Consider the following 26,715-nt stretch of genomic DNA (forward strand, 5'->3'; position numbering starts at 1 on the left):
GACACTGGGTAGACGGGGGGTGTTGTGTTCAGACACTGGGTAGACGGGGGGTGTTGTGTCCAGACACTGGGTAGACGGGGGGTGTTGTGTCCAGACTGTTAAAAGTGCTGTAGTGTGGAGTTTACAGAAGGTCCCCCTCCAACCCCTACAGGGCCGAGGTCTCAGACACTAGGGAACAGCAGCACGGGCTCAGACAGCCCTCCTCTACTCCTGCTCTTCTCATTTCAGGCCCGTCTCAGCCTGTTGCGCCGGTGGCTCCTGTTACTGAACATCAGGTGAGGGTCAAACGTATATCTGCAGAGAGAAGAACAGAGGGGTGGTTAGTTCTGGGTGGTCTGGGGAGAAGAGAGGGTTAGAGCTGGGTGGTCTGGGGAGAGGAGAGGGTTAGTTCTGGGTGGTCTGGGGAGAGGAGAGGGTTAGAGCTGGGTGGTCTGGGGAGAGGAGAGGGTTAGTTCTGGGTGGTCTGGGGAGAGGAGAGGGTTAGAGCTGGGTGGTCTGGGGAGAGGAGAGGGTTAGTTCTGGGTGGTCTGGGAGAGGAGAGGGTTAGTTCTGGGTGGTCTGGGGGAGAGGAGAGGGTTAGTTCTGGGTGGTCTGGGGAGAGAAGAGGGTTAGTTCTGGGTGGTCTGGGGAGAGGAGACGGGTGGTTAGTTCTGGGTGGTCTGTAGAGAGGAGAGGGTTAGTTCTGGGTGGTCTGGGGAGAGGAGAGGGTTAGAGCTGGGTGGTCTGTGGAGAGAAGAGGGTTAGTTCTGGGTGGTCTGGGGAGAGGAGACGTGTGGTTAGTTCTGGGTGGTCTGTGAGAGGGAGAGGGTTAGTTCTGGGTGGTCTGGGGAGAGGAGAGGAGTGGTTAGTTCTGGGTGGTCTGTAGGAGAGGAGTGGTTAGTTCTGGGTGGTCTGGGGAGAGGGAGGGTTAGAGCTGGGTGGTCTGGGAGGGAGAGGGTTAGAGCTGGGTGGTCTGGGGAGAGGGGGTGGTTAGTTCTGGGTGGTCTGGGAGAGGGGTGGGTTAGAGCTGGGTGGTCTGGGGAGAGGAGAGGGTTAGAGCTGGGTGGTCTGTAGAGAGGAGAGGGTGGGGGTAGAGCTGGGTGGTCTGTAGAGAGGAGAGGGTGGGGGAGGTAGAGCTGGGTGGTCTGGGGAGAGGAGAGGGGGGTAGAGCTGGGTGGTCTGTAGAGAGGAAAGGGTTAGAGCTGGGTGGTCTGTAGAGAGGGGTTAGAGCTGGGGGGGTTAGAGCTGGGTGGTCTGTAGAGAGGAGATGGTTAGAGCTGGGTGGTCTGTAGAGAGGAGAGGGTTAGAGCTGGGTGGTCTGTAGAGAGGAAAGGGTTAGAGCTGGGTGGTCTGTAGAGAGGAGAGGGGTGGGTTAGAGCTGGGGGTCTGTAGAGAGGAACTGGTTAGAGCTGGGTGGTCTGTAGAGTTCAGGGGGTTAGAGCTGGGTGGTCTGTAGAGAGGAGAGGGGGGGGGGGGGGTAGAGCTGGGTGGTTGGTCTGTGTACCGTGCATACCGTGTATCGTAGACCCCAGGGGTCCTACAGGACTGTCCAGAACAGGACTGGAGCATCATCAGTCTGTGGTTCATCTTCTCCAGGACTTCCTGGTCGATGGTCTTAGCCAGGTTAATGAGCTGGTAGGGGTCAACTGTCATGTTATATACCTCTACAAACACCTGATGGAACACAGAGAGTTAGTTATTACTAATGACCTGGTAGGGGTCTACTGTAATGTTATACACCTGGGGAACACAGAGAGTTAGTTAGTTACTAATGACCTGGTAGGGGTCTACTGTAATGTTATACACCTGGGGAACACAGAGAGTTAGTTATTACTAATGACCTGGTAGGGGTCTACTGTAATGTTATACACCTGGGGAACACAGAGAGTTAGTTATTACTAATGACCTGGTAGGGGTCTACTGTAATGTTATACACCTGGGGAACACAGAGAGTTATTACTAATGACCTGGTAGGGGTCTACTGTAATGTTATACACCTGGGGAACACAGAGAGTTAGTTATTACTAATGACCTGGTAGGGGTCTACTGTAATGTTATACACCTGGGGAACACAGAGAGTTAGTTAGTACTAATGACCTGGTAGGGGTCTACTGTAATGTTATACACCTGGGGAACACAGAGAGTTAGTTAGTACTAATGACCTGGTAGGGGTCTACTGTAATGTTATACACCTGGGGAACACAGAGAGTTAGTTATCACTAATGACCTGGTAGGGGTCTACTGTAATGTTATACACCTGGGGAACACAGAGAGTTAGTTATCACTAATGACCTGGTAGGGGTCTACTGTAATGTTATACACCTGGGGAACACAGAGAGTTAGTACTAATGACCTGGTAGGGGTCTACTGTAATGTTATACACCTGGGGAACACAGAGAGTTAGTACTAATGACCTGGTAGGGGTCTACTGTAATGTTATACACCTGGGGAACACAGAGTGTTAGTTATTACTAATGACCTGGTAGGGGTCTACTGTAATGTTATACACCTGGGGAACACAGAGAGTTAGTTATCACTAATGACCTGGTAGGGGTCTACTGTAATGTTATACACCTGGGGAACACGTAGTTAGTTATTACTAATGACCTGGTAGGGGTCTACTGTAATGTTATACACCTGGGGAACACAGAGAGTTAGTTATCACTAATGACCTGGTAGGGGTCTACTGTAATGTTATACACCTGGGGAACACAGAGAGTTAGTTATCACTAATGACCTGGTAGGGGTCTACTGTAATGTTATACACCTGGGGAACACAGAGAGTTAGTTATTACTAATGACCTGGTAGGGGTCTACTGTAATGTTATACACCTGGGGAACACAGAGAGTTAGTTAGTTATTACTAATGACCTGGTAGGGGTCTACTGTAATGTTATACACCTGGGGAACACAGAGTTAGTTAGTTATTACTAATGACCTGGTAGGGGTCTACTGTAATGTTATACACCTGGGGAACACAGAGAGTTAGTTATTACTAATGACCTGGTAGGGGTCTACTGTAATGTTATACACCTGGGGAACACAGAGAGTTAGTTATTACTAATGACCTGGTAGGGGTCTACTGTAATGTTATACACCTGGGGAACACAGAGAGAGATATTAGCTGGTGAGACATGTCTACACATCCCTAGTGACTAAACAGTTCTCTCCCTTTTACCTCGTTGTCATCAAACTCGCAGTACTGGAGGTTGGCAGAGGGGGCGACGGTACGAACGCAGGCGTACGTGTTGTTGAAGGAGTCCTCACACACACAGTCAGGGAAACATACGGAGACCCCAGGACCCAGCAGGGGGCAGGCGGGATCAGACACATTAGACCCCTCCCCTTCATACTCCACCAGGAAGTCTGTTCTCCACGTAGTGCTGTTCACAGATCCCTCCTGACACAGAGAACACACACACACCAGTTAAAACACTGATCCCTCCTGACACAGAGAATACACACACCAGTTAAACACAGATCCCTCCTGACACAGAGAATACACACAACTGCCACCATGTCTAGGCTGCGTTGCGCTAGGCTACTGGGCTGCGTTGCGCTAGGCTACTGGGCTGCGTTGCGCTAGGCTACTGGGCTGCGTTGCGCTAGGCTACTGGGCTGCGTTGCGCTAGGCTACTGGGCTGCGTTGCGCTAGGCTACATTGTGCTAGGCTACATTGTGCTAGGCTGCATTGTGCTAGGCTGCATTGTGCTAGGCTACTAGGCTGCATTGTGCTAGGCTACTAGGCTGCATTGTGCTAGGCTACGTTGTGCTAGGCTACGTTGTGCTAGGCTACGTTGTGCTAGGCTACGTTGTGCTAGGCTACTAGGCTGCGATGTGCTAGGCTACGTTGTGCTAGGCTACTAGGCTACGTTGTGCTAGGCTACGTTGTGCTAGGCTACGTTGTGCTAGGCTACGTTGTGCTAGGCTACGTTGTGCTAGGCTACGTTGTGCTAGGCTACGTTGTGCTAGGCTACTAAGCTGCGTTGTGCTAGGCTACTAGGCTGCGTTGTGCTAGGCTACTAGGCTGCGTTGTGCTAGGCTACGTTGTGCTAGGCTACGTTGTGCTAGGCTACTAGGCTGCGTTGACATTGTACTAGGTGTTATATATAGTATAGTGTGTTCTGTATGGGTTCTCACCAGTACAGACAGGAAGGACATGACGTTGTACTAGGTGTTATATATAATATATATATAAGACCATGGTGCTTGCCTACGGAGCTGTGAGGGGGCGTTGTGCCTCAGGCTCTGATCAGGCCCTACACCCAAACAAGGGCACTGCGTTCATCCACCTCTGTGCCTGCTCGCCTCCCTACCACTGAGGAGTACAGTTCCCGCTCAGCCCAGTCAAAACTGTTCGCTGCTCTGGCCCCCAATGGTGGAACAAACTCCCTCACGACGCCAGGACAGGCTGAGTCAATCACCACCTTCCGGAGACACCTGAAACCCCACCTCTTTAAGGAATACCTAGGATAGGATAAAGTAATCCTTCTCACCCCCCTTAAAAGACCTAGATGCACTATTGTAAAGTGGCTGTTCCACTGGATGTCATAAGGTGAAAGCACCAATTTGTAAGTCGCTCTGGATAAGAGCGTCTGCTAAATGACTTAAATGTAAATATATAGTATAGTGGGTTCTCACCAGTACAGACAGGAAGGACATGACGTTGTACTAGGTGTTATATATAGTATAGTGGGTTCTCACCAGTACAGACAGGAAGGACATGCCGTCCATGGCAGTCTTACTGACGTTGTAACCGGCCATGTCCAGGATGGTAGGGCCCAGGTCAACGTTCTGGACCGCCAGCCCGGTGGTCTGGTTAGGCTTGATGTTGGGCCCTCGGATCAGCAGAGGAACTCTTATATCAGACTCATACAGCTGCCTCTTATCCAGGGGGAGAGAGAACTGACCTGGGGGGTGAGGAGGAGGGGGGAGGGGGGGATCAGCGGAGTGGAGAGAGAACTGACCTGGGGGGGTGGGAGGAGGAGAGGGGGGGATCAGCGGAGTGGAGAGAGAACTGACCTGGGGGGGGGGAGGAGGAGAGGGGGGGGTCAGCAGAGGAACTCTTATATCAGACTCATACAGCTGCCTCTTATCCAGGGAGAGAGAACTGACCTGGGGGGTGGGAGGAGGAGGAGGGGGGTCAGCAGAGTGGAGAGAGAGAACTGACCTGGGGGGGTGGGGTCAGCAGAGTGGAGAGAGAACTGACCTGGGGGGGTGGGAGGAGGAGTCAGCGGAGTGGTAGCTATCCTCTTAGGAGGGGTGGAGCTTTACTTTTCTGAAGGCAGTGTATGTGTGTGTGTTGTGTACCTGTGTGGTATCCGTTGTCTGAGGTAAAGATGATGTAAGTGTTGTCCAGTTCCCCTCTGACCTCTAACCTCTTCACCACCTTCTCCACCAAGTCATCCACTGACAGCAGAGTACGCCACCTAGTGGGGGGGAGGGCAAACATTACTCAAAGCATAGGGGGGATACATTATAACTCATATAGGATACATTATAACTCATATAGGATACATTATAACTCATAAAGGATACATTATAACTCATATAGGATACATTATAACTCATATAGGATACATTATAACTCATAAAGGATACATTATAACTCATACATTATAACTCATATAGGATACATTATAACTCATATAGGATACATTATAACTCATATAGGATACATTATAACTCATAAAGGATACATTATAACTCATATAGGATACATTATAACTCATAAAGGATACATTATAACTCATATAGGATACATTATAACTCATATAGGATACATTATAACTCATATAGGATACATTATAACTCATATAGGATACATTATAACTCATAAAGGATACATCATATAGGATACATTATAGGATACATTATAACTCATATAGGATACATTATAACTCATATAGGATACATTATAACTCATATAGGATACATTATAACTCATAAAGGATACATTATAACTCATATAGGATACATTATAACTCATATAGGATACATTATAACTCATATAGGATACATTATAACTCATAAAGGATACATTATAACTCATATAGGATACATTATAACTCATATAGGATACATTATAACTCATATAGGATACATTATAACTCATATAGGATACATTATAACTCATATAGGATACATTATAACTCATATAGGATACATTATAACTCATATAGGATACATTATAACTCAAAAAGGATACATTATAACTCATACATTATAACTCATATAGGATACATTATAACTCATATAGGATACATTATAACTCATAAAGGATACATTATAACTCATATAGGATACATTATAACTCATATAGGATAGGGGGGATACATTATAACTCATATAGGATACATTATAACTCATATAGGATACATTATAACTCATATAGGATACATTATAACTCATAAAGGATACATTATAACTCATAAAGGATACATTATAACTCATATAGGATACATTATAACTCATATAGGATACATTATAACTCATATAGGATACATTATAACTCATAAGGGATACATTATAACTCATAAAGGATACATTATAACTCATAAAGGATACATTATAACTCATATAGGATACATTATAACTCATATATGCAATCTGGTTTCAGAGCTGGTCATGGGTGCACCTCAGCCACGCTCAAGGTCCTAAACGATATCTTAACCGCCATCGATAAGAAACATTACTGTGCAGCCGTATTCATTGATCTGGCCAAGGCTTTCGACTCTGTCAACCACCACATCCTTATCGGCAGACTCGACAGCCTTGGTTTCTCAAATGATTGCCTCGCCTGGTTCACCAACTACTTCTCTGATAGAGTTCAGTGTGTCAAATCGGAGGGTCTGCTGTCCGGACCTCTGGCAGTCTCTATGGGGGTGCCACAGGGTTCAATTCTTGGACCGACTCTCTTCTCAGTATACATCAATGATGTTGCTCTTGCTGCTGGTGAGTCTCTGATCCACCTCTACGCAGACGACACCATTCTGTATACTTCCGGCCCTTCTTTGGACACTGTGTTAACAACCCTCCAGGCAAGCTTCAATGCCATACAACTCTCCTTCCGTGGCCTCCAATTGCTCTTAAATACAAGTAAAACTAAATGCATGCTCTTCAACCGATCGCTACCTGCACCTACCCGCCTGTCCAACATCACTACTCTGGACGGCTCTGACTTAGAATACGTGGACAACTACAAATACTTAGGTGTCTGGTTAGACTGTAAACTCTCCTTCCAGACCCATATCAAACATCTCCAATCCAAAGTTAAATCTAGAATTGGCTTCCTATTTCGCAACAAAGCATCCTTCACTCATGCTGCCAAACATACCCTTGTAAAATTGACCATCCTACCAATCCTCGACTTTGGCGATGTCATTTACAAAATAGCCTCCAATACCCTACTCAACAAATTGGATGCAGTCTATCACAGTGCTATCCGTTTTGTCACCAAAGCCCCATATACAATCCACCATTGCGACCTGTACGTCTCCCGTTGGCTGGCCCTCGCTTCATACTCGTCGCCAAACCCACTGGCTCCATGTCATCTACAAGACCCTGCTAGGTAAAGTCCCCCTTATCTCAGCTCGCTGGTCACCATAGCATCTCCCACCTGTAGCACACGCTCCAGCAGGTATATCTCTCTAGTCACCCCCAAAACCAATTCTTTCTTTGGCGCCTCTCTTCCAGTTCTCTGCTGCCAATGACTGGAACGAACTACAAAAATCTCTTAAATTGGAAACACTTATCTCCCTCACTAGCTTTAAACACCAACTGTCAGAGCATCTTACAGATTACTGCACCTGTACATAGCCCACCTATAATTTAGCCCAAACAACTACCTCTTTCCTAACTGTATTTAATTTATTTATTTATTTTGCTCCTTTGCACCCCATTATTTTTATTTCTACTTTGCACATTCTTCCATTGCAATACTACCATTCCAGTGTTTTACTTGCTATATTGTATTTACTTTGCCACCATGGCCTTTTTTGCCTTTACCTCCCTTCTCACCTCATTTGCTCACATTGCTGTATTATTGACTGTATGTTTGTTTTACTCCATGTGTAACTCTGTGTCGTTGTATGTGTCGAACTGCTTTGCTTTATCTTGGCCAGGTCGCAATTGTAAATGAGAACTTGTTCTCAACTAGCCTACCTGGTTAAATAAAGGTGAAATAAAAAAATAATAATAATAAATATAGGATACATTATAACTCATATAGGATACATTATAACTCATATAGGATACATTATAACTCATACATTATAACTCATATAGGATACATTATAACTCATATAGGATACATTATAACTCATATAGGATACATTATAACTCATACATTATAACTCATATAGGATACATTATAACTCATATAGGATACATTATAACTCATACATTATAACTCATATAGGATACATTATAACTCATATAGGATACATTATAACTCATACATTATAACTCATATAGGATACATTATAACTCATATAGGATACATTATAACTCATATAGGATACATTATAACTCATATAGGATACATTATAACTCATATAGGATACATTATAACTCATATAGGATACATTATAACTCATATAGGATACATTATAACTCATATAGGATACATTATAACTCATATAGGATACATTATAACTCATAAAGGATACATTATAACTCATATAGGATACATTATAACTCATATAGGATACATTATAACTCATAAAGGATACATTATAACTCATAAAGGATACATTATAACTCATATAGGATACATTATAACTCATATAGGATACATTATAACTCATAAAGGATACATTATAACTCATATAGATACATTATAACTCATAAAGGATACATTATAACTCATATAGGATACATTATAACTCATATAGGATACATTATAACTCATATAGATACATTATAACTCATATAGGATACATTATAACTCATAAAGGATACATTATAACTCATATAGGATACATTATAACTCATATAGGATACATTATATAACTCATATAGGATACATTATAACTCATATAGGATACATTATAACTCATAAAGGATACATTATAACTCATATAGGATACATTATAACTCATAAAGGATACATTATAACTCATATAGGATACATTATAACTCATAAAGGATACATTATAACTCATATAGGATACATTATAACTCATAAAGGATACATTATAACTCATAAAGGATACATTATAACTCATATAGGATACATTATAACTCATATAGGATACATTATAACTCATAAAGGATACATTATAACTCATATAGGATACATTATAACTCATAAAGGATACATTATAACTCATAAAGGATACATTATAACTCATAGGATAGGGGGATACATTATAACTCATATAGGATACATTATAACTCATATAGGATACATTATAACTCATATAGGATAGGGGGGGATACATTATAACTCATAAAGGATACATTATAACTCATATAGGATAGGGGGGGATACATTATAACTCATATAGGATACATTATAACTCATATAGGATACATTATAACTATAGGATACATTATAACTCATAATTATAACCATATAGGATACATTATAACTCATATAGGATACATTATAACTCATATAGGATACATTATAACTCATAAAGGATACATTATAACTCATTATAACTCATATAGGATACATTATAACTCATAAAGGATACATTATAACTCATATAGGATACATTATAACTCATATAGGATACATTATAACTCATATAGGATACATTATAACTCATATAGGATACATTATAACTCATATAGGATACATTATAACTCATATAGGATACATTATAACTCATAAAGGATACATTATAACTCATATAGGATACATTATAACTCATATAGGATACATTATAACTCATATAGGATACATTATAACTCATAAAGGATACATTATAACTCATATAGGATACATTATAACTCATATAGGATACATTATAACTCATATAGGATACATTATAACTCATAAAGGATACATTATAACTCATATAGGATACATACATTATAACTCATATAGGATACATTATAACTCATAAAGGATTATAACATTATAATACATTATAACTCATATAGGATACATTATAACTCATATAGGATACATTATAACTCATAAAGGATACATTATAACTCATAGATACATTATAAACTCTATAGGATACATTATAACTCATAAAGGATACATTATAACTCATATAGGATACATTATAACTCATAAAGGATACACTAACTCATATAGGATACATTATAACTCATATAGGATACATTATAACTCATAAAGGATACATTATAACTCATAAAGGATACATTATAACTCATATAGGATACATTATAACTCATATAGGATACATTATAACTCATATAGGATACATTATAACTCATATAGGATACATTATAACTATAGGATACATTATAACTCATATGGATAGGGGGGATACATTATAACTCATACATTATAACTCATATAGGATACATTATAACTCATAGGATAGGGGGATACATTATAACTCATATAGGATACATTATAACTCATATAGGATACATTATAACTCATATAGGATACAATAACTCATACATTATAACTCATATAGGATACATTATAACTCATATAGGATACATTATAACTCATATAGGATACATTATAACTCATACATTATAACTCATATAGGATACATTATAACTCATAAAGGATACATTATAACTCATATAGGATACATTATAACTCATATAGGATACATTATAACTCATATAGGATACATTATAACTCATATAGGATACATTATAACTCATAAAGGATACATTATAACTCATATAGGATACATTATAACTCATATAGGATACATTATAACTCATATAGGATACATTATAACTCATAAAGGATACATTATAACTCATATAGGATACATTATAACTCATATAGGATACATTATAACTCTCATATAGGATACATTATAACTCATATAGGATACATTATAACTCATAAAGGATACATTATAACTCATATAGGATACATTATAACTCATAAAGGATACATTATAACTCATATAGGATACATTATAACTCATAATACATTATAACTCATAAAGGATACATTATAACTCATATAGGATACATTATAACTCATATAGGATACATTATAACTCATAAAGGATACATTATAACTCATATAGGATACATTATAACTCATAAAGGATACACTAACTCATATAGGATACATTATAACTCATATAGGATACATTATAACTCATAAAGGATACATTATAACTCATATAGGATACATTATAACTCATATAGGATACATTATAACTCATATAGGATACATTATAACTCATATAGGATACATTATAACTCATATAAGGATACATTATAACTCATATAGGATACATTATAACTCATAAAGGATACATTATAACTCATATAGGATACATTATAACTCATATAGGATACATTATAACTCATATAGGATACATTATAACTCATATAGGATACATTATAACTCATATAGGATACATTATAACTCATAAAGGATACATTATAACTCATAAAGGATACATTATAACTCATATAGGATACATTATAACTCATATAGGATACATTATAACTCATATAGGATACATTATAACTCATAAAGGATACATTATAACTCATAAAGGATACATTATAACTCATATAGGATACATTATAACTCATAAAGGATACATTATAACTCATATAGGATACATTATAACTCATAAAGGATACATTATAACTCATATAGGATACACATTATAACTCATATATAGGATACATTATAACTCATAAAGGATACATTATAACTCATATAGGATACATTATAACTCATAAAGGATACATTATAACTCATAAAGGATACATTATAACTCATAAAGGATACATTATAACTCATATAGGATACATTATAACTCATATAGGATACATTATAACTCATATAGGATACATTATAACTCATATAGGATAGGGGGGGATACATTATAACTCATAAAGGATACATTATAACTCATATAGGATTATAACTCATAAAGGATACATTATAACTCATATAGGATACATTATAACTCATATAGGATACATTATTATAACTCATATAGGATACATTATAACTCATAAAGGATACATTATAACTCATATAGGATAGGGGGGATACATTATAACTCATATAGGATACATTATAACTCATATAGGATACATTATAACTAACTCATAACTCATAAAGGATACATTATAAACTCATATAGGATACATTATAACTCATAGGATACATTATAACTCATATAGGATACATTATAACTCATAAAGGATATTATAACTCATATAGGATACATTATAACTCATAAAGGATACATTATAACTCATATAGGATACATTATAACTCATATAGGATACATTATAACTCAAAAGGATACATTATAACTCATATAGGATACATTATAACTCATAAAGGATACATTATAACTCATATAGGATACATTATAACTCATAGGATACATTATAACTCATAAAGGATACATTATAACTCATATAGGATACATTATAACTCATATAGGATACATTATAACTCATATAGGATACATTATAACTCATATAGGGATACATTATAACTCATAAAGGATACATTATAACTCATATAGGATACATTATAACTCATATAGGATACATTATAACTCATATAGGATACATTATAACTCATATAGGATACATTATAACTCATAAGGATAACTCATAAAGGATACATTATAACTCATAAAGGATACATTATAACTCATATAGGATACATTATAACTCATATAGGATACATTATAACTCATATAGGATACATTATAACTCATATAGGATACATTATAACTCATATAACTAGGATACATTATAACATTATAACTCATAAAGGATACATTATAACTCATATAGGATACATTATAACTCATAAAGGATACATTATAACTTATAAACTCATAAAGGATACATTATAACTCATATAGGATACATTATAACTCATAAAGGATACATTATAACTCATAAAGGATACATTATAACTCATATAGGATACATTATAACTCATAAAGGATACATTATAACTCATATAGATACATTATAACTCATATAGGATACATTATAACTCATAAAGGATACATTATAACTCATATAGGATACATTATAACTCATATAGGATACATTATAACTCATAAAGGATACATTATAACTCAGGATAGGATACATTATAACTCATAAAGGATACATTATAACTCATATAGGATACATTATAACTCATATAGGATACATTATAACTCATAAAGGATACATTATAACTCATATAGGATACATTATAACTCATATAGGATACATTATAACTCATAGGATAGGATACATTATAACTCATAAAGGATAAAGGATATTAACTCATATAGGATACATTATAACTCATAAAGGATACATTATAACTCATATAGGATTATAACTCATATAGGATACATTATAACTCATATAGGATACATTATAACTCATAAAGGATACATTATAACTCATATAGGATACATTATAACTCATATAGGATACATTATAACTCATATAGGATACATTATAACTCATATAGGATACATTATAACTCATATAGGATACATTATAACTCATATAGGATAATTATAACTCATAAAGGATACATTATAACTCATATAGGATAGGATAACCTATATAGGATACATTATAACTCATATAGGATACATTATACTCATTATAGGATACATTATAACTCATAAAGGATACATTATAACTCATATAGGATACATTATAACTCATATAGGATACATTATAACTCTCATATAGGATACATTATAACTCATATAGGATACATTATAACTCATAAAGGATACATTATAACTCATAAAGGATACATTATAACTCATAAAGGATACATTATAACTCATATAGGATACATTATAACTCATATAGGATACATTATAACTCATATAGGATACATTATAACTCATAAAGGATACATTATAACTCATATAGGATACATTATAACTCATATAGGATACATTATAACTCATATAGGATACATTATAACTCATAAAGGATACATTATAACTCATATAGGATACATTATAACTCATATAGGATACATTATAACTCATATAGGATACATTATAACTCATATAGGATAGGGGGGGATACATTATAACTCATAAAGGATACATTATAACTCATATAGGATAGGGGGGGATACATTATAACTCATATAGGATACATTATAACTCATATAGGATACATTATAACTCATATAGGATAGGGGGATACATTATAACTCATATAGGATATAACATTATATAACTCTAAAGGATACATTATAACTCATATACATTATAACTCATATAGGATACATTATAACTCATACATTATAACTCATATAGGATACATTATAACTCATAAAGGATACATTATAACTATAGGATACATTATATAGGATACATTATAACTCATAAAGGATACATTATAACTCATATAGGATACATTATAACTCATATAGGATACATTATAACTCATAAAGGATACATTATAACTCATATAGGATACATTATAACTCATATAGGATACATTATAACTCATATAGGATAGGGGGGGATACATTATAACTCATAAAGGATACATTATAACTCATATAGGATAGGGGGGGATACATTATAACTCATATAGGATACATTATAACTCATATAGGATACATTATAACTCATATGGGGATACATTATAACTCAAAGGATACATTATAACTCATATAGGATACATTATAACTCATATAGGATACATTATAACTCATAAAGGATACATTATAACTCATATAGATTACATTATAACTCATATAGGATACATTATAACTCATATAGGATACATTATAACTCATATAGGATACATTATAACTCATAAAGGATACATTATAACTCATAAAGGATACATTATAACTCATATAGGATACATTATAACTCATATAGGATACATTATAACTCATATAGGATACATTATAACTCATAATACATTATAACTCATAAAGGATACATTATAACTCATATAGGATACATTATAACTCATATAGGATACATTATAACTCATAAAGGATACATTATAACTCATATAGGATACATTATAACTCATAAAGGATACATTATAACTCATAAAGGATACATTATAACTCATATAGGATACATTATAACTCATAAAGGATACATTATAACTCATATAGGATACATTATAACTCATAAAGAATACATTATAACTCATAAAGGATACATTATAACTCATAAAGGATACATTATAACTCATATAGGATACATTATAACTCATATAGGATACATTATAACTCATATAGGATACATTATAACTCATATAGGATAGGGGGGGATACATTATAACTCATAAAGGATACATTATAACTCATATAGGATAGGGGGGGATACATTATAACTCATATAGGATACATTATAACTCATATAGGATACATTATAACTCATATAGGATACATTATAACTCATATAGGATACATTATAACTCATAAAGGATACATTATAACTCATAAAGGATACATTATAACTCATATAGGATACATTATAACTCATATAGGATACATTATAACTCATATAGGATACATTATAACTCATATAGGATACATTATAACTCATAAAGGATACATTATAACTCATATAGGATACATTATAACTCATATAGGATACATTATAACTCATAAAGGATACATTATAACTCATATAGGATACATTATAACTCATAAAGGATACATTATAACTCATATAGGATACATTATAACTCATATAGGATACATTATAACTCATAAAGGATACATTATAACTCATATAGGATAGGGGGGGATACATTATAACTCATAAAGGATACATTATAACTCATATAGGATAGGGGGGGATACATTATAACTCATATAGGATACATTATAACTCATATAGGATACATTATAACTCATATAGGATAGGGGGGGATACATTATAACTCATATAGGATACATTATAACTCATATAGGATACATTATAACTCATATAGGATACATTATAACTCATAAAGGATACATTATAACTCATATAGGATACATTATAACTCATAAAGGATACATTATAACTCATATAGGATACATTATAACTCATAAAGGATACATTATAACTCATATAGGATACATTATAACTCATAAAGGATACATTATAACTCATATAGGATACATTATAACTCATAAAGGATACATTATAACTCATATAGGATACATTATAACTCATAAAGGATACATTATAACTCATATAGGATACATTATAACTCATATAGGATACATTATAACTCATATAGGATACATTATAACTCATATAGGATACATTATAACTCATATAGGATACATTATAACTCATAAAGGATACATTATAACTCATATAGGATACATTATAACTCATATAGGATACATTATAACTCATATAGGATACATTATAACTCATATAGGATACATTATAACTCATAAAGAATACATTATAACTCATAAAGGATACATTATAACTCATATAGGATAGTGTGGTGTTGTGAGAGAAGAGGTACTACTAACCGTTTCCTGTAGGCCTCGTCCAGCAACTCGATAGAGGAGTTCGTCATGGGAGTTTTGGCCTGTCTGATCAGCCAGTGCTTGTCCTGGAGAAGGTCATTATGGGACAGACAGAGCACTAATTAACTGGTAGGTCTCTGCGGTGTGTTGAGAGGTCATTATGGGACAGACAGAGCACTAATTAACTGGTAGGTCTCTGTGGTGTGTTGAGAGGTCATTATGGGACAGACAGAGCACTAATTAACTGGTAGGTCTCTGTGGTGTGTTGAGAGGTAATTATGGGACAGACAGAGTACTAATTAACTGGTAGGTCTCTGTGGTGTGTTGAGAGGTCATTATGGGACAGACAGAGCACTAATTAACTGGTAGGTCTCTGTGGTGTTGAGAGGTCATTATGGGACAGACAGAGCTCTAATTAACTGGTAGGTCTCTGTGGTGTGTTGAGAGGTCATTATGGGACAGACAGAGCACTAATTAACTGGTAGGTCTCTGTGGTGTTGAGAGGTCATTATGGGACAGACAGAGCACTAATTAACTGGTAGGTCTCTGGTGTGTTGAGAGGTCATTATGGGACAGACAGAGCACTAATTAACTGGTAGGTCTCTGGTGTGTTGAGAGGTCATTATGGGACAGACAGAGCACTAATTAACTGGTAGGTCTCTGTGGTGTGTTGAGAGGTCAGACGTGGCCATCAGACAGTAGGAAAGGAGAGGGGATACCTAGTCTGAAAGCACTGAAATGTGTCTTCAGCATTTAACCCAACCCCTGAGGTGTGGGGGACTGCCTAAATCCACGTCAACGACATCAGCTCCCGTAAAGCATTATTGTTAGGGGTAACTGCCTTGCTCAAGAGAAGAACGTCTCGGGGGTTCGAACCAGAAAACTTCCCCCCTAAAACGGTAGAGGACGAAGAGACGTTCCCCCCCTAAAAAGGTAGAGAGGACGAAGAGACGTTCCCCCCTAAAACGGTAGAGAGGACGAAGAGAAGTTCCCCCCTAAAACGGTAGAGGACGAAGAGACGTTCCCCCCCTAAAACGGTAGAGAGGACGAAGAGACGTTCCCCCCCTAAAACGGTAGAGAGGACGAAGAGACGTTCCCCCCCTAAAACGGTAGAGAGGACGAAGAGACGTTCCCCCCTAAAACGGTAGAGAGGACGAAGAGACGTTCCCCCCCTAAAACGGTAGAGAGGACGAAGAGACGTTCCCCCCCTAAAACGGTAGAGAGGACGAAGAGACGTTCCCCCCCTAAAACGGTAGAGAGGACGAAGAGACGTTCCCCCCCTAAAACGGTAGAGAGGACGAAGAGACGTTCCCCCCTAAAACGGTAGAGAGGACGAAGAGACGTTCCCCCCTAAAACGGTAGAGAGAGAGATGCAGACATTGAAGACTTGCACGGTGTTGTGGTGGTGTGGTTGTTGTGGTTGTTGTGGTGGTTGTGGTTGTTGTGGTTGTTGTGGTGGTTGTGGTGGTTGTGGTGGTGTGGTTGTTGTGGTTGTTGTGGTTGTTGTGGTGGTGTGGTTGTTGTGGTTGTTGTGGTGGTGGTGTGGTTGTTGTGGTGGTGGTGTGGTTGTTGTGGTGGTGGTGTGGTTGTTGTGGTGGTGGTGTGGTTGTTGTGGTGGTGTTGTGGTTGTTGTGGTGGTGTTGTGGTTGTTGTTGTGGTTGTTGTGGTGGTGTTGTGGTTGTTGTGGTGGTGTTGTGGTTGTTGTGGTGGTGTGGTTGTTGTGGTGGTGTGGTTGTTGTGGTGGTGTGGTGGTGTGGTGGTGTGGTTGTTGTGGTGGTTGTGGTTGTTGTGGTTGTTGTGGTGGTGTGGTTGTTGTGGTGTGGTTGTTGTGGTGTGGTTGTTGTGGTGGTGTGGTTGTGGTATGGTTGTTGTGGTGGTGTGGTTGTGGTATGGTTGTTGTGGTGGTGTGGTTGTTGTGGTATGGTTGTTGTGGTGGTGTGGTTGTGGTATGGTTGTTGTGGTGGTGTGGTTGTGGTATGGTTGTTGTGGATGGTGTGGTGTGGTTGTTGTGGTGTGGTTGGTGTGGTTGTTGTGGTGTGGTTGTTGTGGTGGTGTGGTTGTTGTGGTGGTGTGGTTGTTGTGGTGGTGTGGTTGTTGTGGTGGTGTGGTTGTTGTGGTTGTTGTGGTGGTGTGGTTGTTGTGGTGGTGTGGTTGTTGTGGTGGTGTGGTTGTTGTGGTTGTTGTGGTGGTGTGGTTGTGGTGGTGTGTTTGTTGTGGTGTGGTTGTTGTGGTTGTTGTGGTGGTGTGGTTGTTGTGGTGGTGTGGTTGTTGTGGTTGTTGTGGTGGTGTGGTTGTTGTGGTGGTGTGGTTGTTGTGGTGGTGTGGTTGTTGTGGTTGTTGTGGTGGTGTGGTTGTGGTGGTGTGTTTGTTGTGGTGTGGTTGTTGTGGTTGTTGTGGTGGTGTGGTTGTTGTGGTGGTGGTGTGGTTGTTGTGGTGGTGTGGTTGTTGTGGTGGTGGTGTGGTGTGGTTGTTGTGGTGGTGTGGTTGTGGTATGGTTGTTGTGGTGGTGTGGTTGTGGTATGGTTGTTGTGGTGGTGTGGTTGTGGTATGGTTGTTGTGGATGGTGTGGTGTGGTTGTTGTGGTTGTTGTGGTGGTGTGGTTGTGGTGGTGTGGTGGTGTGGTTGTTGTGGTGGTGTGGTTGTTGTGGTGGTGGTGTGGTTGTTGTGGTGGTGTGGTTGTGGTTGTTGTGGTGGTGTGGTTGTTGTGGTGGTGTGGTTGTGGTGGTGTGGTGGTGTGGTTGTTGTGGTTTTTGTGGTGGTGTGGTTGTTGTGGTGGTGTGGTTGTTGTGGTGGTGTGGTGGTTGTGGTGGTGTGGTGGTTGTGGTTGTTGTGGTGGTGTGGTTGTTGTGGTGGTGGTGTGGTTGTTGTGGTGGTGGTGTGGTTGTTGTGGTGGTGGTGTGGTTGTTGTGGTGGTGGTGTGGTTGTTGTGGTGGTGGTGTGGTTGTTGTGGTGGTGGTGTGGTTGTTGTGGTGGTGGTGTGGTTGTTGTGGTGGTGGTGTGGTTGTTGTGGTGGTGGTGTGGTTGTTGTGGTGGTGGTGTGGTTGTTGTGGTGGTGGTGTGGTGTGGTTGTGGTGGTGGTGTGGTTGTTGTGGTATGGTTGTTGTGGTGGTGTGGTTGTTGTGGTGGTGTGGTTGTTGTGGTATGGTTGTTGTGGTGGTGTGGTTGTGGTATGGTTGTTGTGGTGGTGTGGTTGTGGTATGGTTGTTGTGGATGGTGTGGTGTGGTGGTGTGGTTGTTGTGGTGTGGTTGTTGTGGTGTGGTTGGTGTGGTGTGGTTGGTGTGGTGGTTGTGGTTGTTGTGGTGGTTGTGGTTGTTGTGGTGGTGTGGTTGTTGTGGTTGTTGTGGTGGTGTGGTTGTTGTGGTGGTGTGGTTGTTGTGGTTGTTGTGGTGGTGTGGTTGTTGTGGTGGTGTGGTTGTTGTGGTGGTGTGGTTGTGTGGTTGTTGTGGTGGTGTGGTTGTGGTGGTTGTTGTAGTTGTTGTGGTTGTTGTGGTTGTTGTGGTGTGGTTGTTGTGGTGGTGGTGTGGTTGTTGTGGTGGTGGTGTGGTTGTTGTGGTGGTGTGGTTGTTGTGGTGGTGTGGTTGTTGTGGTGGTGTGGTTGTTGTGGTGGTGTGGTTGTGGTGGTGTGGTTGTTGTGGTTGTTGTGGTGGTGTGGTTGTTGTTGTGGTGGTGTTGTTGTGGTGGTGTGGTGGTGTGGTGGTGTGGTTGTGGTGGTTGTGGTTGTTGTGGTTGTTGTGGTGGTGTGGTTGTTGTGGTGGTGTGGTGGTTGTGGTTGTTGTGGTTGTTGTGGTGGTGTGGTTGTTGTGGTGGTGTGGTTGTTGTGGTGTGGTTGTTGTGGTGGTGTGGTTGTTGTGGTATGGTTGTTGTGGTGGTGTGGTTGTTGTGGTATGGTTGTTGTGGTGGTGTGGTTGTGGTATGGTTGTTGTGGATGGTGTGGTGTGGTGGTGTGGTTGTTGTGGTGTGGTTGTTGTGGTGGTGTGGTTGTTGTGGTGTGGTTGTGTGGTTGTTGTGTGGTTGTTGTGGTGGTGTGGTTGTTGTGGTGGTGTGGTTGTTGTTGTGGTGTGGTTGTTGTTGTGGTGGTGTGGTTGTTGTGGTGTGGTTGTTGTGGTGGTGTGGTTGTTGTGGTGTGGTGGTATGGTTGTTGTGGTGTGGTTGGTGTGGTGTGGTTGTTGTGGTGTGGTTGGTGTGGTGTGGTTGGTGTGGTTGTTGTGGTGTGGTGTGTTGTGGTTGTTGTGGTGTGGTTGGTGTGTGGTTGTTGTTGTGGTGGTGTGGTTGGTGTGGTTGTTGTTGTGGTGTGGTTGTTGTGGTGTGGTTGTTGTTGTGTTGTGGTTGTTGTTGTGGTGTGGTTGTTGTTGTGTTGTGGTGGTGGTTGTTGTGGTGGTGGTGTGGTTGTTGTGGTGGTGTGGTTGTTGTGGTGGTGTGGTTGTGGTTGTTGTGGTGGTGTGGTTGTGGTGGTGTGGTTGTTGTGGTGGTGTGGTTGTTGTGGTTTTTGTGGTGGTGTGGTTGTTGTGGTGGTGTGGTTGTTGTGGTGGTGTGGTTGTTGTGGTGGTGTGGTTGTTGTGGTGGTTGTGGTTGTTGTGGTGGTGTGGTTGTTGTGGTGGTGTGGTTGTTGTGGTGGTGGTGTGGTTGTTGTGGTGGTGGTGTGGTTGTTGTGGTGGTGGTGTGGTTGTTGTGGTATGGTTGTTGTGGTGGTGTGGTTGTTGTGGTATGGTTGTTGTGGTGGTGTGGTTGTGGTATGGTTGTTGTGGTGGTGTGGTATGGTTGTTGTGGATGGTGTGGTGTGGTTGTTGTGGTGTGGTTGGTGTGGTGTGGTTGGTGTGGTGTGGTTGGTGTGGTTGTTGTGGTTGTTGTGGTTGTTGTGGTGGTTGTGGTTGTTGTGGTTGTTGTGGTTGTTGTGGTGGTGTGGTTGTTGTGGTGGTGTGGTTGTTGTGGTTGTTGTGGTGGTGTGGTTGTTGTGGTGGTGTGGTTGTTGTGGTGGTGTGGTTGTGTGGTTGTGTGGTTGTTGTGGTTGTGGTGGTTGTTGTAGGTGGTGTGGTTGTTGTGGTGTGGTTGTTGTTGTGTTGTGGTTGTTGTTGTGGTGTGGTTGTTGTTGTGGTGTGGTTGTTGTGGTGGTGGTGTGGTTGTTGTGGTGTGGTGTGGTTGTTGTGGTGGTGGTGTGGTTGTTGTGGTGGTGTGGTTGTTGTGGTGGTGTGGTTGTGGTTGTTGTGGTGGTGTGGTTGTTGTGGTGGTGGTGTGGTTGTGGTGGTGTGGTTGTTGTGGTTGTTGTGGTTGTTGTGGTGGTGTGGTTGTTGTGGTTTTTGTGGTGGTGTGGTTGTTGTGGTGGTGTGGTTGTTGTGGTGGTGTGGTTGTTGTGGTGGTGTGGTGGTGTGGTTGTGGTGGTGGTGTGGTTGTTGTGGTATGGTTGTTGTGGTGGTGTGGTTGTTGTGGTGGTGTGGTTGTTGTGGTATGGTTGTTGTGGTGGTGTGGTTGTTGTGGTGGTGTGGTTGTGGTATGGTTGTTGTGGTGGTGTGGTTGTGGTATGGTTGTTGTGGATGGTGTGGTGTGGTGGTGTGGTTGTTGTGGTGTGGTTGTTGTGGTGTGGTTGGTGTGGTGTGGTTGGTGTGGTGTGGTTGGTGTGGTTGTTGTGGTTGTTGTGGTGGTTGTGGTTGTTGTGGTGGTGTGGTTGTTGTGGTTGTTGTGGTGGTGTGGTTGTTGTGGTGGTGTGGTTGTTGTGGTTTGTTGTGGTGGTGTGGTTGTTGTGGTGGTGTGGTTGTGTGGTTGTTGTGGTGGTGTGGTTGTGGTGGTTGTTGTAGTTGTTGTGGTTGTTGTGGTTGTTGTGGTGTGGTTGTTGTGGTGGTGGTGTGGTTGTTGTGGTGGTGGTGTGGTTGTTGTGGTGGTGTGGTTGTTGTGGTGGTGTGGTTGTGGTTGTTGTGGTGGTGTGGTTGTGGTGGTGTGGTTGTTGTGGTTGTTGTGGTGGTGTGGTTGTTGTTGTGGTGGTGTTGTTGTGGTGGTGTGGTGGTGTGGTGGTGTGGTGGTGTGGTTGTGGTGGTGTGGTTGTTGTGGTTGTTGTGGTTGTTGTGGTGGTGTGGTTGTTGTGGTGGTGTGGTGGTTGTGGTTGTTGTGGTTGTTGTGGTGGTGTGGTTGTTGTGGTGGTGTGGTTGGTGTGGTTGTTGTGGTGTGGTTGTTGTGGTGGTGTGGTTGTTGTGGTATGGTTGTTGTGGTGTGGTGGTATGGTTGTTGTGGTGTGGTTGGTGTGGTGTGGTTGTTGTGGTGTGGTTGGTGTGGTGTGGTTGGTGTGGTGTGTTGTGGTTGTTGTGGTGTGGTTGGTGTGTGGTTGTTGTTGTGGTGGTGTGGTTGGTGTGGTTGTTGTTGTGGTGTGGTTGTTGTGGTGTGGTTGTTGTTGTGTTGTGGTTGTTGTTGTGGTGTGGTTGTTGTTGTGTTGTGGTGTGGTTGTTGTGGTGGTGGTGTGGTTGTTGTGGTGGTGTGGTTGTTGTGGTGGTGTGGTTGTGGTTGTTGTGGTGGTGTGGTTGTGGTGGTGTGGTTGTTGTGGTTGTTGTGGTGGTGTGGTTGTTGTGGTTTTTGTGGTGGTGTGGTTGTTGTGGTGGTGTGGTTGTTGTGGTGGTGTGGTTGTTGTGGTGGTGTGGTTGTTGTGGTGGTTGTGGTTGTTGTGGTGGTTGTGGTGGTGTGGTTGTTGTGGTGGTGGTGTGGTTGTTGTGGTGGTGGTGTGGTTGTTGTGGTGGTGGTGTGGTTGTTGTGGTGGTGGTGTGGTTGTTGTGGTGGTGGTGTGGTTGTTGTGGTGGTGGTGTGGTGTGGTTGTGGTGGTGGTGTGGTTGTTGTGGTATGGTTGTTGTGGTGGTGTGGTTGTTGTGGTGGTGTGGTTGTTGTGGTATGGTTGTTGTGGTGGTGTGGTTGTGGTATGGTTGTTGTGGTGGTGTGGTTGTGGTATGGTTGTTGTGGATGGTGTGGTGTGGTGGTGTGGTTGTTGTGGTGTGGTTGTTGTGGTGTGGTTGGTGTGGTGTGGTTGGTGTGGTGTGGTTGGTGTGGTTGTTGTGGTTGTTGTGGTGGTTGTGGTTGTTGTGGTGGTGTGGGTGGTGTGGTTGTTGTGGTGGTGTGGTTGTTGTGGTGGTGTGGTTGTTGTGGTGGTGTGGTTGTTGTGGTGGTGTGGTTGTTGTGGTGGTGTGGTTGTTGTGGTGGTGTGGTTGTGTGGTTGTGTGGTTGTTGTGGTGGTGTGGTTGTGGTGGTTGTTGTAGTTGTTGTGGTTGTTGTTGTGGTGTGGTTGTTGTGGTGTGGTTGTTGTTGTGGTTGTTGTTGTGGTGTGGTTGTTGTTGTGGTGTGGTTGTTGTGGTGGTGGTGTGGTTGTTGTGGTGTGGTGTGGTTGTTGTGGTGTGGTGTGGTTGTTGTGGTGGTGGTTGTTGTGGTGGTGGTGTGGTTGTTGTGGTGGTGTGGTTGTTGTGGTGGTGTGGTTGTGGTTGTTGTGGTGGTGTGGTTGTTGTGGTGGTGTGGTTGTGGTGGTGTGGTTGTTGTGGTGTGGTTGTTGTGGTTGTTGTGGTGGTGTGGTTGTTGTGGTTTTTGTGGTGGTGTGGTTTTTGTGGTGGTGTGGTTGTTGTGGTGGTGTGGTTGTTGTGGTGGTGTGGTTGTTGTGGTGGTGTGGTTGTTGTGGTGGTGTGGTGGTGTGGTTGTTGTGGTGGTTGTGGTGGTGGTGTGGTTGTTGTGGTGGTGGTGTGGTTGTTGTGGTGGTGGTGTGGTTGTTGTGGTGGTGGTGTGGTTGTTGTGGTATGGTTGTTGTGGTGGTGTGGTTGTTGTGGTATGGTTGTTGTGGTGGTGTGGTTGTTGTGGTATGGTTGTTGTGGTGGTGTGGTTGTTGTGGTATGGTTGTTGTGGTGGTGTGGTTGTGGTATGGTTGTTGTGGTGGTGTGGTTGTGGTATGGTTGTTGTGGATGGTGTGGTGTGGTGGTGTGGTTGTTGTGGTGTGGTTGTTGTGGTGTGGTTGGTGTGGTGTGGTTGGTGTGGTGTGGTTGGTGTGGTTGTTGTGGTTGTTGTGGTTGTTGTGGTGGTTGTGGTTGTTGTGGTGGTGTGGTTGTTGTGGTTGTTGTGGTGGTGTTGTGGTTGTTGTGGTGGTGTGGTTGTTGTGGTGGTGTGGTTGGTGTGGTTGTTGTGGTGGTGTGGTTGTTGTGGTGGTGTGGTTGTTGTGGTGGTGTGGTTGTGTGGTTGTTGTGGTGGTGTGGTTGTGGTGGTTGTTGTAGTTGTTGTGGTTGTTGTGGTTGTTGTGGTGTGGTTGTTGTGGTGGTGGTGTGGTTGTTGTGGTGGTGTGGTTGTTGTGGTGGTGTGGTTGTGGTTGTTGTGGTGGTGTGGTTGTTGTGGTGGTGTGGTTGTGGTGGTGTGGTTGTTGTGGTTGTTGTGGTGGTGTGGTTGTTGTTGTGGTGGTGTTGTTGTGGTGGTGTGGTTGTTGTGGTTGTTGTGGTTGTTGTGGTGGTGTGGTTGTTGTGGTGGTGTGGTGGTGTGGTGGTGTGGTGGTGTGGTTGTTGTGGTGGTGGTGTGGTGTGGTTGTTGTGGTGGTGTGGTTGTTGTGGTATGGTTGTTGTGGTGGTGTGGTTGTTGTGGTATGGTTGTTGTGGTGGTGTGGTTGTTGTGGTTGTTGTGGTGGTGTGGTTGTTGTGGTGGTGTGGTTGTTGTGGTTGTTGTGGTGGTGTGGTTGTTGTGGTGGTGTGGTTGTTGTGGTGGTGTGGTTGTTGTGGTGGTGTGGTTGTTGTGGTGGTGTGGTTGTTGTGGTGGTGTGGTTGTTTGGTGGTGTGGTTGTTTGGTGGTGTGGTTGTTGTGGTGTGGTTGTTGTGGTGGTGTGGTTGTTGTGGTGGTGTGGTTGTTGTGGTGGTGTGGTTGTTGTGGTGGTGTGGTTGTGTGGTTGTTGTGGTGGTGTGGTTGTTGTGGTGGTGTGGTTGTTGTTGTGGTGTGGTTGTTGTTGTGGTGGTGTGGTTGTTGTGTTGTGGTTGTTGTGTTGTTGTGTGGTTGTTGTGTTGTGGTGTGGTTGTTGTGTTGTGGTGTGGTTGTTGTGTTGTGGTGTGGTTGTTGTGTTGTGGTGTGGTGGTTGTTTCCATGTTTGGATCCTACCTTCCCATGGACGTTGAAGTTGGGGTCTCGAGGGGCCTTGAGGTCCTTGAAGCGGTCCTGGTACTGCGGGGCGGGGGTCCAGGGGGCGTGCGGGGCGGGGGTCGAGACCATCATGAAGAACGGACGGTAGTTAGACTTATACTGGAGGAAGTCTAGAGACATGTTGGTCTGGAGAGGACAGAGACAGAGGTAGTTAGACTGGAGGAAGTCTAGAGAGGACAGAGAGAGAGGTAGTTAGACTGAAGGAAGTCTAGAGAGGACAGAGAGAGGTAGTTAGACTGGAGGAAGTCTAGAGAGGACAGAGACAGAGGTAGTTAGACTGGAGGAAGTCTAGAGACATGTTGGTCTGGAGAGGACAGAGACAGAGGTAGTTAGACTGGAGGAAGTCTAGAGAGGACAGAGACTGAGGTAGTTAGACTGGTGTTGATCCCAGACTGATGCTGTAGTGATCAGACCAGGAGTTAGTGGACAGAGATAGAGGTGGTTAGACAGAATATTATCTGTGTCCTTCAGTAGGAGTTAATGGACAGGACAGAGATAGAGGTGGTTAGACAGGATATTCTCTGTGTCCTTCAGTAGGAGTTAGTGGACAGAGATAGAGGTGGTTAGACAGGGTATTCTCTGTGTCCTTCAGTAGGAGTTAATGGACAGAGATATAGGTGGTTAGACAGGGTATTCTCTGTGTCCTTCAGTAGGAGTTAGTGGACAGAGATAGAGGTGGTTAGACAGGGTATTCTCTGTGTCCTTCAGTAGGACTACTAGCAGATCTTCTTACCAGTACATCTGTCAGGTAGTCTTCACTGTAGTTCCTTCCATGCTTCTTAGGCTTCCCATTCACAGACAGGGTGTAGTTGTAGTACCGAGAGTTCCTCTCCTGAATACAACACAGACAGTGTGTAGTTGTAGTACCTCTCCTGAATACAACACAGACAGTGTGTAGTTGTAGTACCTAGAGTTCCTCTCCTGAATAGAACACAGACAGTGTAGGTTCCTAGAGTTCCTCTCC

At 41.3% G+C, this 26,715-nt stretch overlaps 1 protein-coding gene across 1 annotated transcript; it reads right to left on the reverse strand.

Annotated features, from left to right (window-relative positions):
* On the reverse strand, positions 1–26,623 carry gnsa (glucosamine (N-acetyl)-6-sulfatase a; the record flags this gene model as incomplete). The annotated part of the gene is made up of 8 exons (XM_065015929.1): positions 1–294; positions 1,493–1,653; positions 3,158–3,379; positions 4,684–4,889; positions 5,290–5,408; positions 16,631–16,713; positions 25,710–25,877; positions 26,485–26,623. Coding segments are annotated over 8 exons (1,168 nt in total), but the record flags the coding sequence as incomplete, so codon positions are not given.
* Positions 26,624–26,715: the final 92 nt, after the last annotated feature.

Source organism: Oncorhynchus nerka, unplaced genomic scaffold, assembly GCF_034236695.1.
Source record: "Oncorhynchus nerka isolate Pitt River unplaced genomic scaffold, Oner_Uvic_2.0 unplaced_scaffold_1214, whole genome shotgun sequence".
In the NCBI taxonomy this organism is placed as follows: Eukaryota; Metazoa; Chordata; class Actinopteri; order Salmoniformes; family Salmonidae; genus Oncorhynchus; species Oncorhynchus nerka.